Here is an 18,798-nt window from a genome sequence, read left to right as displayed (position 1 = left end):
CATTGTATGCTGTAGCGTTAAGATTTCCCTTCACTGGAACTAAGGGGCCTAGCCGGAATATGGAAAACAGCCCCAGACCATTATTCCTCCTCCACGAAACTTTACAGTTGGCACTATGCATTGGGGCAGATAGCAGTCTCCTAGCAGCCACCAAACCCAGATTCATACATCAGATTGCCAGATGGTGAAGCATGATTCATCACTCCAAAGAACACATTTCCACTTTTCCAGAGTCCAATGGCGACAAGTTTTACACCACTACAGCGGACACTTGGCATTGCACATGGTGACCTTAGGCTTGTGTGCGCCTGCTCGGCCATGGAAACCCATTTCATGAAACTTCCGTAGAACAGTTCTTGTGCTGACGTTGCTTCCAGACGCAGTTTGGACCCCCATTAGCTACAGCTAGTCTTACTGGGTTCCAACACATACTGGGGCCTCAAACAGATGTTGCATTTTGGAGGATGAATGCTGTAGTGTCTGTGTTGCTGTAGTGCTGATGGACTTTATCTTTATGGAGACCTGTGTTGAAATGCACACTACATATTTGAATTTTTTTTTAATTCTTGTTTCACTGTAAGCATGAGGGGCACATTTCAAGTTGGTGTACACATTTATTAGCATAGAGGCATTTATTTATTCATCCAGATAATTTAATACACCCTGAAAATGAAACATAGGACACAGGAAGAATACGTGAGTCAAGGAGTTTCCCCTCACATCTCCTACAGAGCTAATACTATGGACGTAGGTACATGCTAAAGATGTATCCAGACCATACTAGTCCAAAGTCATAGCAAAGCTGCAGAATGCCCTTGACCCACAAGCAAGACACATATTCCCCCTTTCCATCAGAATTAACATAAGTACTTATTGCCTAATATACAGGAAACGGTGAACAGACAATATAAAACAATATTTTAGCGTAACGTTCCACAAGCAGATATGTATTCATTTATCATTGGCACACGAATATTCCAACACCAAGTGGTGCTTAGGACAACACTTCCCATGCCAGCTAACAGGCAACATTAGTAAACAGGAGTTCCAGCTGGGTGATAGACATATTCCCTTTGCTTACAGTACCGTCAGAAAGTATTCATACCCCTGGACTTTTTCCAGAATTTGTTGTGTTACAGCCTGAATTTAAAATGGATTCAATTGAGATGTCATCACTGGCCTACACACAAGTAAAAAATATATATTTTACAAATTAATTAAATGCAAAGGTGAAATGTCTTTAGTCAATAAGTATTCAACCTGTTATGGCAAGCCTAAATAAGTTCAGGAGTAAAAATGTGCATAAGTCACATAAGTGGCATGTGCAACATGATTTCTCAATGACTACGCCATCGCTGTACCCCACATACGGTCGAGCAGTGAATTTCAAACACGGATTCAACCACAAAGATCAGGGAACTTTTCCAAAAAAAGGGCACCTTTTGGTAGATGGGTAAAAATAAAAAAGCAGATATTGAATATACTTTTGAGCACGGTGAAGTTTTTAATTACACTTTGGATGGAGTATCAATACATCCAGTCACTACAAAGATACAGGTGACCTCCCTAACTCAGTTGCTGGAGAGGAAGGAAACATCTCAGGGATTTCACCATGAGGCCAACGGTGACTTTATAACAGTTACAGAGTTTAATGGCTGTGATAGGAGAAAACTGAAGATGGATCAACAACCTTGTAGTTACTCCACAATACTAACCTAATAGACAGAGTGAAAAGAAGCCTGTACAGAATAAAAAATATTCCAAAACATGCATCCTGTTTGCAACAAGGCACTAAAATAATAAATGCAAATAAAATGTAATAAAGCAATTAACACTTCGTATTCAGGACAAGAAGTTATGTTCGGAGTACCACGCTCCATATTTTCAAGCATAGTGGTGGCTGCATCATGTTATGGGTATGCTTGTAATCGTTAAGGACTTCAGGATTAAAAAAATAAATGGAATGGAGATACGCACAGGCAAAATCCTAGAGAAAAACCTGGTTTAGTCTGCTTTCCCACAGACACTGGGAAATTAATTTACCTTTCAGCAAGACAACCTAAAACACAAGGTCAAGTCTACACTGGAGTTGATTACCAAGACTGTGAATGTTCCTGAGTGGCTGAAAATCTATGGCAAGACCTGAAAATGGTTGTCTAGGAATGAACAACCAATTTGACAGAGCTTGAAGAAATTTTGTAATATTTTTGTTTTTTGTTTTTGTTATTTAAATTATATATATATATTTTTAAATATAAAAATATATAAAAAAAAATTAAAAAAAAATGGGTAAATGTTGCAGAATCCAGGTGTGGAAAGCTCTTAAAGACTCACCGCTTTAATCGCTACCAACGTTGAGTCTAACATGTATTGACTCAGGGGGTGAATACTTATTCAAGATATTATCTTTAGACAATGGCAATTAAACCATTTGAATCCCACTTTGTAACAACAAAATGTGGAAAAGATGAATGGGGTGCGAATACTTTCTGAAGCCACTGTATTACTAGAGAAATAAGGCTAGATATAAAACAAAAATACTCAACTTCTGAAATAAGGCACTAGTCTTTTTTTCAGATTAAAAAAGCAGAAGTTGGTCTACAAACAATATCTGACTGCATAGAAAAGGCATTGACATGAGAAATAGAATAAAACTGCAATGAATGTCTGCACCAACAGTCCCTCATCTTCCAATGTGTTGAGTAAATTGTCAAATAAATGACTTGCATGAATTGCAAACTTCAGGTTGAAGATGAAAAGGTTAATAGCCCATTGTACCAGAATAAGGCCATACACAAATATCAAAACGGTTCATCATTATTTCACTACAAATCAAACAGAACCAATACTTCAGTGGAGACACAGTAGAACAGATAAATTGATGTTCGGTAGGCCAAAGTCCGATGAAGCGCTCCGATTTGACCAAGTATCCAGCCCAGCCTAACTACTAGTCTGGACCTCTGTAGCTTTGTTTACACAGGCAGCCCAATTCTGATCTTTTGCTCAATTATGGGCAAAATATCTGATCGGTCAAAAGACCAATTATTGGCAAAAGATCAGAAATAGACTGCCCGTGTAAACACAGCCGGACACTCAGTGCCTGTTTGGTTGCAATTACTAGAAAATAATGCCTTCCTCTGCAACATTAGAAACTTTTTAACAATACCCTTTGGCATCCATTTCACAGCTGAATTACTTTGGTCGATAACTACTGATGTAATGTTGCCTATGTTAGGCATCACCCAAAATAATTGCCAAAATTTTAAACAGATGATGTTCAAACTTGAAGACAAACCATGGTGATAAGGAGGACTAGAAACATATTAACAACCAATTAACAAAGTAAAAAAGTAAAAAATTCAAATGGCAATATCAGAAATATTGCCAGAAAAAGGCAAATAATTAAAAACATTGTCTTACTGATGTGACAATGGAAAGATGACATAACATTAAAAAGGTCCAATGCAGTCATATTTATCTCAATATCAAATCATTTCTGGCTAACAATTAAAGCTGCAATATATTCGTTTTTTGGGCAACCCGTCCAAATTCACATAGAAATGTGTGTTACAAATCTGTCATAATTGAAAGCAAGTCTAAGAAGCAGTAGATCTGTCCTAGGTACACCATTTCTATGCTTCCTGTTCTTAAGTTTCATTTTTGCATCCTACTTTCGGTTCTGTACACCAGCTTCAAATAAAATACTTTGGGCAGTGGTGTAAAGTAAAAAATACTTGAAAGTACTACTTAAGTTGTTTTTTGGGGTATTTGTACTCCACAATTTGACAACTTTTACTTTACTACATTCCTAAAGAAAAGTATGTACTTTTTTACTCCATTCACTTTCCCTTTCCAAAAGTACTTGTTCTCTTGATAGACATTCAAAATATAACATCTCTGATCATCCCTACTACCTCTGATCTGACGGACTCACTAAACACATGCTTCATTTGTAAGTGATGTGTGCACCTGGCTAGCCGTGTAAAAAAATGTAAATAATAAAAATAACAATCCTAAAAAACGGTGCCCTGTGGTTTGCTTAATATAAGGAATTTGAAACTATTTACTTTTAATACTTAATTTTGCTAGGACTGTCTGTGTGTGGTCTGAGTAGGGAGGGGAAAACTGAAAACTAGCTGTTGGCGGAGAGGCTTGGAACTCTTTCTTATTGGACTATTAACTAAAAACTCAATCCCACCAAAACAGGCTGACACTTCAGGCTGTCTTTTTAAACAGCTCTTACACTAAAAAGGATATCATCATTTTCAAAGTATTATTCCAACCTCAGTGTGGAAATACATATAAAACACATTAATATCACATTGTTGACTGCACTGGGCCTTTAAACATTTAAAATAACACATTTCAGTTATTTGACCGTAGCATGATTCCTTTTAACACGGGCACTCTAACCCACCCACATGCCTAACCAATAGCCGTAAAGTCGCTGCAGTGGTAAATCAACTGGCCCAGCTGTCAATCAATCAACCCATTCGGACAGCTGTTAGTCAAGTCATTCAAAATAACACCTCCAAAGACTGTCTGGCCTGTATCGGACTGAGTGGTGCCAAATAAAGCACTTAGCTTTGACTCTTGAAACTAACAAGGCACAAATTATTTCTTCCCCACAACACACACACACAAATCATTCAGTATCTAGGCTATTCTAAACTGCAGTCACTTGCATCAGAGCACTACTACTCATAAGCACCTACTGTTTTGGTTGTATGGGAGTCTTCCAAATTGACCTTATAAAATCTAGGATGTAGCCAATCCCACAGTGCTTTATTTAAGAGCTCTACTAGAAACGGTGTTGTTCTATGAACCCCAACCAGTGCTCTGTAACCAGTATTCCAGTCCCTTCTCTTCTATGAGTGGATGTTTGTGTGTACTATAACAGTGTGTGTGTGTACTATAGTTTAGTCATGTATGCATGCCTCTTCTATATGCGGTGTGTCTGTATGCATGCATCTACCTACTCCAGACTATGTTCCCTCGTGTAAAATTGTGTGTGTGTGTGTGTGTGTACACGTGTGTTTGCATGTACATGCCCGTGGCTGTGTGTGTATGTGAGTACATATACAAACATGTTCCCTCAGCACTGGGTCTCTTTACTGTTCACCACACAGGTTTGCTTCGAGGCGGGGCTTGTCGTGGCGGTCCGATCGCGGCGTGCTCTGCCGTCAGGTCCTCGTAAGATGACTTGGTGGCGTTGGAGCATCCGGGTGGAGGGAAGTCGTCTTCATCCGGGTCGAGGTAAGAATCGCAGCTGGAATCCTCCTGGATGGTGGCCATCCGCGGGCCCTCCCCCACCACGACCACCCCGCTTCCCGGGGCAGGGCCAGAAGCCAAGCCTGGGGCACTGATGCTGCCTGAAGCAGGTGGGCCTGTTGGGGGTAGAGAAGGGAGGGAGTGGGGAAGGATCCGAGTGCCGGAGGAGGTTGGAGGCGTAGGTGGCTTGATGACGACGACAGAGGCTGTCTCGAAGCTGCTCAGCATCTCTGCTTTCTGAGGGGGACAGGAGGACAGCAGGGTCAGGTTTGTGTTTGACTAATCCACTGCCTGACTGTATCCTTTTCAAACTCAATTCAGTTGATCTTTAATGGTCTGGTCACACCATTACAACTGAATAGCCCAAAAACAAACAACTCAGACACTCTGGCTCCAAACAAGGTCTACACTCTGCCTTTTATAAAGACAACACGGCTCTTCTCCTCACATACATCGCGCATCCTTGTGACACGCCGGCAGCGCGCACCCTGGCCCCGCCCCCCCAAAGCCTCACCCACTCCCCTAAAAGTTGGAGCTGTACCAAATACAGGTACCTTCACCATCCGCTGCAGTTCCGCGAGGGGCCAAGGCTTTGGGGGTGCAGAACAGGTCATTGTAAACTAATTATCCCAGTTTACTATTATTTATCCTTTATTTCATCAGGGAAGTCATATTGAGATTTATTTTTCAAGTGAGCCCATCAGACGTACTACCGTCTGAACTCATTCATGCCGCTTCTGGGCCAACTACAGCCCAGTTTCAGATTCATTCCTAAACTCTTGCCCCTAGGCACTTCGTATAAATGTGAAAAGATTCAATGGGTAATAGCATATGGTTCTTACGCCAACATGCCCTCTTACGGGCTTGGTGGAATCTTCACCCCATACTGCTTACAACTATGAAGTTCTTTCAGATCTAGGGGATCCGGGCTAGAGTCAGGCTCATCTAGGGCATCCGGGATAGGGTCAGGCTCATCTAGGGCATCCAGGTCAGGCTCATCTAGGGCATCCGGGTCAGGCTCATCTAGGGGATCTGGGCTAGGGTCAGGCTCATCTAGGGGATCCGGGATAGGGTCAGGCTCATCTAGGGCATCCAGGTCAGGCTCATCTAGGGCATCCGGGTCAGGCTCATCTAGGCGATCTGGGCTAGGGTCAGGCTCATCTAGGGGATCTGGGCTAGGGTCAGGCTCATCTAGGGGATCTGGGATAGGGTCAGGGTTAGGCTAGGGCTGTTGCGGTGACCGTATTACCGCCACACCGGCAGTCATGAGTCATGACTGCAGTAAAATTTGACGTGACCGTTGAGTCATGGTGATATCCTCTTATCCACTCTGGACATGCATTGGTAGTACCCAACTCACTAATGATCATCAGGTCGCTAATGGCCTGGTACTCAGGACTCTATTGTCCCTCTAACCACTGACATCAATGTAATACAATCGAAAATCACAACAAACATCAAAACACTGCTTTTAAAACTCAACTTACTGTGATTGATCAATTTGAAGAAAGATCAACAGTTTGAAAACGAATGGAAAACATGGTCGTTGTGGATGTTGTTTTAAAGCCTAACAACTAAAATGGACAGCACTTTTTAAGGGGATGATTAAATCAAAACACACAAATGGAACAGGTCATTGTAACTCAAATATCCCAGTTTACTATTATTTATCCTTTATTTCAAAATGTAAAGTGTTGGTCCCATGTTTCATGAGCTGGAATAAAAGATCCTAGAAATGTTCCATACGCACATAAAGCGCATTTTTCTCCAATTTTGTGATCAAATTTGTTTACATCCCTGTTAGTGAGCATTTCTCCTTTGTCAAGATAATCCATCCACCTGACAGGTGGCATATCAAGAAGCTGATTAAATAGCGTGTTGGGGACAATAAAAAGCCACTCTAAACTGTGCAGTTTTGTCACAACACAACATCTCAAGTTGAGGGAGAGTGCACTTGGCATGCTGACTGCAGGAATGTCCACAAGAGCTGTTTCCAGATAATGTAAAGTTAATTTCTCTACAATAAGCTGCCTCCAAAGCCGTTTTAGATAATTTGGCAGTACGTACAACCTGCCTCACAACTGCAGACCATGTGTAACCACTCCAGCCCAGGACCTCCACATCCAGCTTCTTCACCTGCAGGATCGTCTGAGAACCAGCCACCTGGACAGCTGATCGTCTGGACAGCTGATGAAACTGAGGAGCATTTCAGTCTGTAATAAAATACCTTTTGTGGGTGGGCCTGGCTATCTCATGAATCTGATGTATTTAGGTGAGCGGACACCTGGGGCGATTGATTTGTGAGTTGCCCTTCGTGCCCGCTCCCATACCCTAGAATTGTTTATTTCTTAGTGACTCATTTGTATACAGGTAGACCAGAAAAGCCACATCCCCGATTGGCAGATGAGTGGCATCCCTGATTAGAAGCACCTGCTGCACATCTGTTGTTCTTTACAAATGCTGTTTTTAATTTTGAAATTATACCTACACACTGAAAAAAGCTGTAAAGCCCAAACGTCTGTGTATGTTATCCTTGATGCAGTGAAAATAACTTACAAAATTGAATTGGTCAGGGAGGTGACCAAGAACCTGATGATCCCTTTGACAGAGCACCAGAGTTCCTCTGTGGAGATGAGAACCTTCCAGAAGGGCAACCATCTCTGCAGCACTACACCAATCAGGCCTTTATGGTAGTGACCAGACAGAAGCCACATGACAGCCCACTTGGAGTTTGCCTAAAGGCACTTGAAGACTCTCAGACCATGAGAAACAAGATTCTCTGGTCTGATGAAACCAAGACTAGGAAACTAGTCAGGATCGAGGCAAAGATGAACAGAGCTCCTTAATGAATGAAGTCCTGAGCGCTCTGGAGCAGGTTCTTAGACTGGGGCAAAGGTTCACCTTCCAACAGGTCAACAAGCCTAAGCACACAACCAAGACAACGCAGGAGTGGCTTCGGGACAAGTCTCTGAATGTCCTTGAGTGGCCCAGCCAGAGCCTGGACTTGAACCCGATCGAACATCTCTGGAGACCTGAAAATAGCTGTGCAGCAACACTCCCCATCCAACCTGACAGAGCTTGAGGGGATCTGCAGAGAGGAATGGGAGAAACTCCCCAAATACAGGTGTACCAAGCTTGTAGTGTTATTTCGCCACTATGGCCTATTTATTGCCTTACCTCCCTAATCTTACGTCATTTGCACACACTGTATATAGACTTTTCTATTGTGGTATTGACTGTATGTTTGTTTATCCCATGTGTAACTCTGTGTTGTTGTTTGTGTCGCACTGCTTTGCTTTATCTTGGCCAGGTCGCAGTTGTAAATGAGAACTTGTTCTCAACTGGCCTACCTGGTTAAATAAAGGTGAAATAAATAAAATAAATAAAAATACCCAAGAAGACTTGAGGCTGTAATCACTGCCAAATGTGCTTCAATAAAGTACTTAGTAAAGGGTCTGAATACTTATGTAAATGTAATATTTCAATTTTTTATTTAAAAAAAAAAAATAATGTTTGTGCTTTGACATTATGGGGTATTGTGTGTAAATCGATGAGGGAAAAAATATATTTTATCAATTTTAGAATAAGGCTGTAACGTAACAAATTGTGGAAAAAGTCAAGGGATCTAAATACTCTCCAAATGCACTGTAGTAAAGAGGATAATATCTTCTTTCTAATGATGTCAACTTTCTCAATTTCTAATATTGAGCAAATTACACACTCACTGGCGTTTGACATAGGCTTTGAAAAAGCACCCACGAGTACTAGGCATGGCAAATGCCACTGGCTGATGGTAAGCTTTCTTGACTTAGGACTCTAATGCATTTCGCGCCAGTTCAGCTTTACAGCATGATTGAAAGGCAATGTTCCTTCGTTAGCGGAGACTGGATTCACGGTAAACGCTGCATATGTCGGCTCAAATCAGAAATTACATTTCTGTCATGCAATCTGTAGTCCTTAATAACATCTTGCCAACCTTTGACTAACCAGCTAAATGGCTGATATTAGAGAAAATGTGTTTTCAGTTACCTATCTAGATAAAAAGGCTGTTAGTTTACAATTACTTTTCCAATCATAATGTGGGGAGGTCAAAATAATAAATCTACCAAATCTATTAATTACTTCTCCTTGCCGTTCACCTGAAAAGACCTGCAAACATTTTTTTTTTTTGCTAACATGATGGTGGTCTCCGGTTTGCCTGGACAGGGGTCCCTGGGCAAGAAAAGACAACATGCTCTGTAGTAGTCTGAGTTCTCTAAAAGGGATAGCGTGTTATAGTGAATGCGACTTCAAAGTTCAAACCTAGAACATGTGGACAGTGGTGAACATGGAAGGGAATAGGACTTATGTTGGTGAAGTACATGGTATTGTCATGACGTGACAGACCCATGCTAGGGAAGTTCATGTTTTAGTCATGATGTGACAGATCTGCGCTGGGGAAGTTCATGTTTTAGTCATGACGTGACAGACCCACGCTGGGGAAGTTCATGTTTTAGTCATGACGTGACAGACCCACGTGGGGAGTTCATGTTTTAGTCATGACGTGACAGACCCACGCTGGGAAGTTCATGTTTTAGTCATGACGTGACAGACCCACGCTGGGGAAGTTCATGTTTTAGTCATGATGTGACAGACCTACACTGGGGAAGTTCATGTTTTAGTCATGACAGACCGACGCTGGGGAAGGTCATGTTTTAGTCATGACGTGACAGACCTACGCTGGGGAAGTTCATGTTTTAGTCATGACAGACCGACGCTGGGAAGGTCATGTTTTAGTCATGAGTGACAGAACCTACGCTGGGGAAGTTCATGTTTTAGTCATGACAGACCGACGCTGGGGAAGGTCATGTTTTAGTCATGACGTGACAGACTTACGCTGGACTTGGTGTTCTCCTCCTCCAGATTTTTATCCTACAGAAACGAAACAGAAAGCATGCCGTTAGTGTATCAGCAATAGACATTAATGTGTCTTAAATCAACCATGTGGTGGGCTTCAAATATTATTATACAACATGCCAATATTAAGACACTTTTATCCAAAGCGACTTAGTGTCATCCGTGCATACATTTCACTTATCGGTGGTCCTGGGAATCGAACCCACTATCCTGGCGTTGCAAAGCGCCATGCTCCACCAACTGAGCAACAGAGGACAACATGTATAGACAGACATGCTCAGTAAGGTGTCTCACCACACAGTGCACTAGGATACTGAGAGGGATCCAGAAGATCAGAGAGAACACCACCACTGAGCCCACGATGTTGTCTGCCAGGAACTTCCCTACAAGAGGGAGACAGAGAGAAAAAGACTAACTCCAACCAGCCTTTCAAATAACCTCCAAGCTAGTCCAACTGGACCTCCAAGCTAGTCCAACTGGACCTCCAAGCTAGTCCAACTGGACCTCCAAGCTAGTCCAACTGGACCTCCAAGCTAGTCCAACTGGACCTCCAAGCTAGTCCAACTGGACCTCCAAGCTAGTCCAACTGGACCTCCAAGCTAGTCCAACTGGACCTCCAAGCTAGTCCAACTGGACCTCCAAGCTAGTCCAACTGGACCTCCAAGCTAGTCCAACTGGACCTCCAAGCTAGTCCAACTGGACCTCCAAGCTAGTCCAACTGGACCTCCAAGCTAGTCTAACGCCAACACTGCATCCCAACTCACCGAATGTGTTGATGTCCAGCTTGTCGATGAAATCCCACAACCTCTCGATCACATCCTGGACTTGCTTCATGCATTTGCCCTGAAACAAACAGACAAATCAATATATCATAATTGTCAGCCAATTTAAATAGAACGTGGTAACTCTCCCTGTAGGACAAATACCATCTATTCAAAACATTCTCTTCGTGTAAAAATGTATTTTATTATTATTTTTAAATGGATTTATTGACGTGAAATGTGTTGAAACTCTGAATACAGGCCGAGTCCATTCAGTGTGAGTAGAGGTGACAGGTCAATGCTAATGGTAGAGGTCAGTCACTCACGCCCTCGTCACAGAAGCCCACGGTGCAGGGTTTCCCCTTGCGCAGGTACAGGAAGTTCTGGTCCTTTTTGACGAAGGGAGTGCAGGTGCCATGTTTGTCCCGGCAGCAGACCTTACACGAGTTGACCATCTCTGGGAGAGTAAAGGGAGGTCAGTTAGGTTCAAAGACAACCTGGTGTAATACTATTATCTGTATCTTTCTCCAAATGTCCTTTACAGTGCCTTAATATCCCTTGACTTATTCCACATGTTGTGTTATCGCCTGAATTCAACATTTAATAAACCATTTTTTCCTTAACCATCTACACACAATACCCCATAATGAAATGTTAGCACATGTATTGAAAATTAAATACATAAATATCTCATTTACATAAGTATTCACAACCCTACAAATTGAGCTCTGGTGCATCCAATTTCCTTTGATCATCCTTGATATGTCACTACAACTTGATAGGCCAATTCATTTGTTTGGACATGATTTAGAAAGAAACACCTGTCTATCTATACAAGGTGTCAGAGCAGAAACTGTACCATGCAGTCCAAGGAACTGTTCTTAGATCTCCGAGATAGAATTGTGATGAGGCATATATCTGAGGAAGGGTATAAAACAACTTCTAGAATGTTGAAAGTTTCCAAGAGCACAGTGGTCTCCATCATTGGGAAAGTAAAACATATGGAACTACCCAGACTGATTAGAGCTGGCCATCTGACCAAACAGAGCCTCCGGGCAAGAAGGACCTTGTTCATGGAGGTGACCAAGAACCCAATGAACACTGACAGTACTACAGAGTTCATTGACTGAAATGGGAGAACCTGCCAGAAGGACAACAGTCTGTACAGCACTCCACCAATCTGGAAGAGTGGCCAGACGGAAGCCAGTCCTAAAAAAAGAAGCACATGACAGCACGCCTGGAGCTTGCAAAACGTCACGTGAAAGACTCAGAGCACAAGGCAAAATGGTCTGATGGAAAAATATAATTCTCTGGCCTGAATGCAAAGCCAGGCACTGCTCATCGCATGTCTAAAACCATCCCTACCATGAAGCATGGTGCTGGCAGCATCATGCTATGGGGATGCTTTTCAGTGGCAGAGACTGGGAGACTGGTAAGGATAGAACAACCTTAGACTGTGGCAAATATTTACATTCCAACAGGACATTGACCCCAAGCATACAGCCAAAGCAAAGCTGGAATGGCTTCAGAACAAGAATGTGAAAGTCCTTAAGAGGCACAGCCAAAGGCCAGACTTGTATCCCATTGAAAATATGTGGAAAGACTTGAAGATTGCTGTTCACTGCCACTCTCTATCTAACATAACAGAGCTTGAGAAAATCTGCCAGGAATAAATGGGAGAGAAGACCCAAATCCAGATGTGCAAAGCCGATACAGACATACTCAAGATGACTCAAAGCTGTAACCGCCGCTAAAGGTGCTTCTACAAAGTATTAACTCAGGGGTGTTCAGAAACTCAAATATCCAGACATTTCTTTAAACATGTTTTCACTTTGTCATTATGGGGTATTGTGTGAGGGTGGGTGAGAAAAAATAAATGGAATCCATTTTGAATTCTGGCTGTAACACTACAAAATGTGGAATAAGTCAAGTGTTAATTAAGAACACTTTCTGAAGGCAGTAGTATATTGGCAGAAATCAAATTTAAGGCTTTGGGTTTCGAACATTAATTTAAACTTGAAGCCTCAAATCAAATAAAGAACAAAACTTTTAATGCAAAGATATTGGGTCCACCCATTGAGATAGAAATATAACTATAGAGAGGCTCTATGGGTACACCATGGTACTGTACAGTGGTGTCAATCTAGATTGTAGCAGTGTGTATGTGAGAGGGTTGTACCATTACAAGCACAGGGCTGCAGGTTCTGCACAGCCTCACAGAAGGTCATGCACTCCCCGTCGCTGCACCTCCCACTGTCCACACAGATGGTATTGTCCGGAGCGTTGTCTGGGGTTGGGCACTCACTGTTGTTACCTAAGGTTTTGAGAAGGCGGCGGGGAGAGAGGACATCAAAGAAATTGAGATTCTCCCTCAGGAAGTCAGTCAAATACACAAACTGATGTCTCAACTAGAGGTCGACCGATTAATCGGAATGGCCGATTAATTAGGGCCGATTTCAAGTTCTCATAACAATCGGAAATCGGTATTTTTGGGCGCCGATTTGCCAATTTTTTTTAAATATATTTTTTTACACCTTTATTTAAGAACACATTCTTATTTTCAATGATGGCCTAGGAATGTTCTGCCTCAGATTTTTAACCTTGTCAGCTCGGGGGATCCAATCTTGCAACCTTACAGTTAACTAGTCCAATGCTCTAACACCTGATTACATTGCACTCCACGAGGAGCCTGCCTGTTACGCGAATGCAGTAAGCTAAGGTAAGTGCTAGCTAGCATTAAACTTATCTTATAAAAAACAATCAATCAATGACTGTCATTGCTCCAATGTGTACTTAACCATAAACATCAATGCCTTTCTTAAAATCAATACACAAGTATATATTTTTAAACCTGCATATTTAGCTAAAAGAAATCCAGGTTAGCAGGCAATATTAACCAGGTGAAATTGTGTCATTTCTCTTGCRTTCATTGCACGCAGAGTCAGGGTATATGCAACAGTTTGGGCCGCCTGGCTCTTTGCRAACTAATTTGCCAGAATTTTACGTAATTATGACATAACATTGAAGGTTGTGCAATGTAACAGGAATATTTAGACTCRTRRATGCCACCCGTTAGATAAAATACGGAACGGRATAAACGTTTTGTTTTCGAGGTGATAGTTTCCGGATTAGTCAAAGGTATATGGTTTAGAGAGAAATAGTCGACGCATTATAATTCCTGTAATAACTTGCGGCTGAACTTGAAAGGGGTTCCTTTGTTATTTTACTGTTCATGTCTTCCATAGAGAATGTCTTGATCTACTTCAAATAAGGTCTGTGTTTCACGAAGGAGCAGACTGACAGGGGACCATGCAGACAAGCTCTGCTTTCTGCACTACAACCTAAAACTTAACTGGGAATATTGAAGACCCATGAAAGCTGGTGGTTCGTTTTAACATATGTTCTCATGTTATTTGAGACTAAATTGATTTTATTTATGTATTATATTAAGTTAAAATAAAAGTGTTCATTGAGTATTGTTGCAATTGTCATTATTACAAAAATGTATGTGTGTGTATTATATATATAAATACACCATTTGTTTAAAAAAAAACAAAAAACATTTTTTAATAAAAAAAATAAAAAAAATCGTCCGATTAATCGGTATCGGCTTAGTTTGTCCTCCAATAATCGGTATCGGCTTAGTTTGTCCTCCAATAATCGGTATCGGCGTTGAAAAATCATAATCGGTCAACCTCTAGTCTCTACAGCATGACCTGGAGACCTAGCCAGCTAGAGGATGTTGGTCCAAAATATCACTTACATAGCAGATAATGATTAGTTGTCCGGTTGAATAAGAGTATATTTATTTTTCTTTAAACAGGGGTGAGTCCCACTGAGAACATATTTTACTAGGGAGCCCTGTATTACAGAGCATCAATGATCAATAAAAAATAAATCACATCGGTCTGTTTAGTCGTGGCTATCCTGTGTATGAACAGTAGGGGAGGCTTACCTGTGCAGAGGGACATGCCCTTACAGGTGGCGTTGATTGGCTCCTGGCACGGCTTGCCTGCCTGCTGAAACTTGCAGTTCTTACAGCATGGACTGTTCCTGTCACTGGTTGTACCCGGATGTAGAAAACGATAACTTCAGTTTCCATGTTGGGAATGTCACTAAGCATCATAGTAGTGTGTATGCACTGGCATAGAGAGGAAGGTTACTGGATAGTATGTTCAAGGTCCAATGCAGCCATTTTTATCTCAATATCAAATCCTTTCTGGGTAACAATAAAGTACCTTACTGTGTTCATTTTCAATTAAAATGGTAAAAATAAAAAATAAATGTAAATAGCTTCTTAGCAAAGTGCAATTTCTCAAGCAAGAGTTTAGCTAGGACTGTCTGGGAGTGGTCTGAGTAGGGAGGGGGAAACTGAAAACAACCTGTAATTGGCAGAGCGGTTTGGAACTCTTATTGGTCTATTAACTCATTTTACCGCCTGGTGATGTCACCAGGCAGGCCAAAACTGCCAAAAGAGGCTGAAATTTCAGGCTGTCTTTTCAAACAGCTTTTACACTAAAACGGCTTCATGGTCATTTTCACAGTATTATTCCAACCAGTGTGAAAATGTATATAAAACACAGGAGGAGAAAAAAAAAGAAAAACACGTTTTTGACAGCACTGGGCCTTTAAACACACAAAATAACTGCAATGTCAGTAGGGTATCAATGTCAGTTTACTTTATATTATGAAATTGACATGATTCTGTATGTAACCATGTTGTAACTTCTACATGACACTGCAAACTAAATTTCCCCAAGGGGACAATAAAGTCAGCCAGTAAGTAAAGAAAGGCAGGAATTCACTGAAGCCCTTGTAAATGTCATCCTACCATATGAATTACTGCACTCAGAGGTGGCCATTTTGGGCCGTGTTTGGCGGGTTTCTACCTGCACTGGGACTCGGGCCTGAACTTGCAGTCGGTGGAGCAGCACTGGTCGTCGTTGAGGTGCAGCAGGCCCGGGTCGCACTCCTCCCCTTCCTCAACGCGCAAGTTCCCACACACCTTGCTGTTCCTCTCCTTGAAGCAGATGGGAGCCTTGAGGCGCAGCGTCTTCCCTATGGAGATCTTACTGCAGTTGGAGAAACGCTGTGGGGAGAAGACAAATATAAAGGAAGGGAGGAAGGAAAGAATATAAGGTAAATGTCATGTGAGCATATACGAGTCATTTGACAGAAGATTTGAAGCACACAAGAGCATTACCTTGTTATTGTAGTGGTCCCCGCTCACAGCGATGGGGTACATGACAAACTTGCCCCCGTGGTCGTCGCTAGGGGCGCAGTAGTGCATGCTGTCAGGGTCGTGCTCAGCTCCAAAGTTGTGGCCCAGCTCATGGGTTGTCACCAAATCTGCTTCCTGGTGATGGGGGGAAAAAACAAAACAAAAAAACACTTAATGCTTGGAAACCATACATTGACTTGCAACAATTAATAAAATAAAGAAATAATGACATAACTATTATCTTTGGGATATAAAAGCATGTAGAATATCTGAGGGGCAGTGACTTGAAGAGGGTCTTGTAAGGTCTAAGTCATTAATATTAGTCACATGATGCTGCCTACTCAACCCATGACCCAAAACAATGTGCCCCACAGATTATTCTATCCATCACATGAGTGTCATTAGACAACACCTCAAACCATCATCTTGACTGAGTACTGCCTTGAGGCCCATCATCTGACCTATGACCCAGAAAGATGTCATGAATTATGCAATACAGGGAGTTGTTCAGTCCTGGTTCTAGTTTGTTCGATAGACGGTGTAGATGCCATAGAAATAGCATTGCTGGATTCAAATACTCAATGAGGAACCTACCTTGGTTAGAATGGTTTTGCCATAATTCTTAGTGCTGGTTAAACCAGTGTTGAGGAAACTGGGGTTCTTAACAGAAGGAGATGGAAAGAAAGCTGCAGAAGAAAAGAGAAATCAGACTAGAAATATAGGAGCAATCTCTTGAGAATCTATCACACCATTATCAAAACACTAATCATAGTTATTTGATCAGAATTGAAAGGACCTTTGTGAGAGGCTAAGCCTTACGTTCAGGGCAGAGGCCCCCCAGAGCCTGGGCTTTAGAAGGGGCCACGTAAGCCAAGCCCAGTGTCCCCTCGTCAAAGTCCTGATAGGTGAACAGGTGGGCCAGGCACACAGTGCTAGCATTGTCCGCTATGTCCGTGCTAAATTGCTGCAGAGAAAGAAAGAGGTATTGAAAAATGAATGACAAGAAAATAGTAGTCATTACAAGCCAAAAGTATCCCCCATTGGTGAGGGTGTTTGTTGTCAATCATGTTTAGGCCCTTTCAAGTAAATGTTATTGAAGATTCTACAACGTAAAGTTCATAGTGACCCCCCAAAAAATGTGTCTTCATGTACTCCCTACCTACAGAACACTGTACAGGCTACACTCTGTAATGGCATCTGAGTAGATTAGAGTCATTAGCAGGGTCTCACTTCCAGCAGTTTCTTGACGTCCCACACCTCCTTGCCTTGGATAGGGCTTCCCTTCATGTTGTAGTGGGTCCAGTCCGGCCCAGCCTGGCCAAGCGGCGCTCTGGTCGGCTCCTTGTTGATGATGATCTACAACCAGGACATTACAACTTCTTAAACCCAATAAAAGGTTACAGCACGTACTACAGTCCTCATAATGCTGTGCACAAGATATTATGGTCTGGAGAAGATATGGATCATAGACCGCCACATTTATTCAGTGAGACAGCGGTGGTTTCGTAGTAGACGCAGTGTTGCCATTCATTCCCACACAAAGAGCTTCCACAGTCTGCTCCAAAAATGCTTTTCGATATTCAATTAGGGTAATACAGTTCTGCTCAGCTTCATTTCTCAACCCAGCACTGACACATAACACACTGAGCTGTGTTGTCACTAGTGATATGGAATGATTGGCATGGAAATGACAACACCAAATGACAACATGCCAAATATTTGCTTACAACTACTACCAACTCACACACACAGCTAACAAATAGTCCCACCTGTTGGATCTGAACACCGTATCCTGTAAACTCGTCATCCCAGGTTGTGTTCCTGTACATGTCGTCCACTCTGTCAATCAACTCAATCTGGGGGAAACAGACAGTATTAGTACAAACCCAGATAATGCCTGTTCCTGGACAGTGGTTCGTTGCAGCACTACACAACTCCAAATGGACCTCATGGCTCTACTTTCAGGTACTTCATGAAGGTCTAAAACACGTCTCAAACTCATTCCACGGACGGTCTGAGTGTCTGCGGGTTTTCACTCCTCCCTTGTACTTGATTGGTGAATTAAAGGTCACTAATTAGTATAGAACTCCTCTCACCTGCTTGTTTAAGTCTTAATTGAAAGGAAAAAACAAAAACTATCAGACACTAGAGCGGTGTTCGACTACTCATACTAACCCCACTAAGCATACTATTTGTGATGTAAATTAAGTCTGTAATATGCTTATTTGTCATAAACTCAGCAAAAAAAGAAACGTCCTCTCACTGTCAACTGCGTTTATTTTCAGCAAACTTAACATGTGTAAATATTTGTATGAACATAACAAGATTCAACAACAGACATAAACTGAACAAATTCCACAGACATGTGACTAACATAAATGTAATAATGTGTCCCTGAACAAGAGGGGGATCAAAATCAAAAGTAACAGTCAGTATCTGGTGTGGCCAACAGCTGCATTAAGTACTGCAGTGCATCTCCTCCTCATGGACTGGACTAGATTTGCCAGTTCTTGCTGTGAGATGTTACCCCACTCTTCCACCAAGGCACCTGCAAGTTCACTGACATTTCTGGGGGGGGGTGGCCTTAGCCCTAGCCCTCACCCTCCGATCCAACAGGTCCCAGACGTGCTCAATGGGACTGAGATCCGG

The 18,798-nt window shown here is 42.0% G+C and overlaps 1 protein-coding gene across 2 annotated transcripts in view; it reads right to left on the bottom strand.

Annotated features, from left to right (window-relative positions):
- Nucleotides 1–594: 594 nt before the first annotated feature.
- Nucleotides 595–18,798, bottom strand: part of LOC111968888 (disintegrin and metalloproteinase domain-containing protein 17) — a 36,311-nt gene continuing 18,107 nt past the window's right edge. For both annotated transcript variants that reach the window (XM_023994826.2, XM_070445245.1), the window contains 13 exons: nt 17,919–18,005; nt 17,380–17,505; nt 16,969–17,113; nt 16,744–16,835; nt 16,132–16,284; nt 15,818–16,017; nt 14,884–14,987; nt 13,108–13,242; nt 11,255–11,385; nt 10,932–11,010; nt 10,462–10,550; nt 10,147–10,182; nt 595–5,508 (listed from right to left, as the gene is read on the bottom strand). In XM_023994826.2, the coding sequence (XP_023850594.1) occupies nt 5,119–5,508; nt 10,147–10,182; nt 10,462–10,550; nt 10,932–11,010; nt 11,255–11,385; nt 13,108–13,242; nt 14,884–14,987; nt 15,818–16,017; nt 16,132–16,284; nt 16,744–16,835; nt 16,969–17,113; nt 17,380–17,505; nt 17,919–18,005 (1,767 nt within the window). In that variant the 3' untranslated portion in view covers nt 595–5,118. The remainder of the gene's footprint in view (nt 5,509–10,146; nt 10,183–10,461; nt 10,551–10,931; nt 11,011–11,254; nt 11,386–13,107; nt 13,243–14,883; nt 14,988–15,817; nt 16,018–16,131; nt 16,285–16,743; nt 16,836–16,968; nt 17,114–17,379; nt 17,506–17,918; nt 18,006–18,798) is intronic.

The sequence above is a fragment of the Salvelinus sp. IW2-2015 genome, linkage group LG9 (genome assembly GCF_002910315.2).
Source record: "Salvelinus sp. IW2-2015 linkage group LG9, ASM291031v2, whole genome shotgun sequence".
NCBI lineage: Eukaryota > Metazoa > Chordata > Actinopteri > Salmoniformes > Salmonidae > Salvelinus > Salvelinus sp. IW2-2015.
This window is presented reverse-complemented; position numbering and strand designations above follow the sequence as displayed.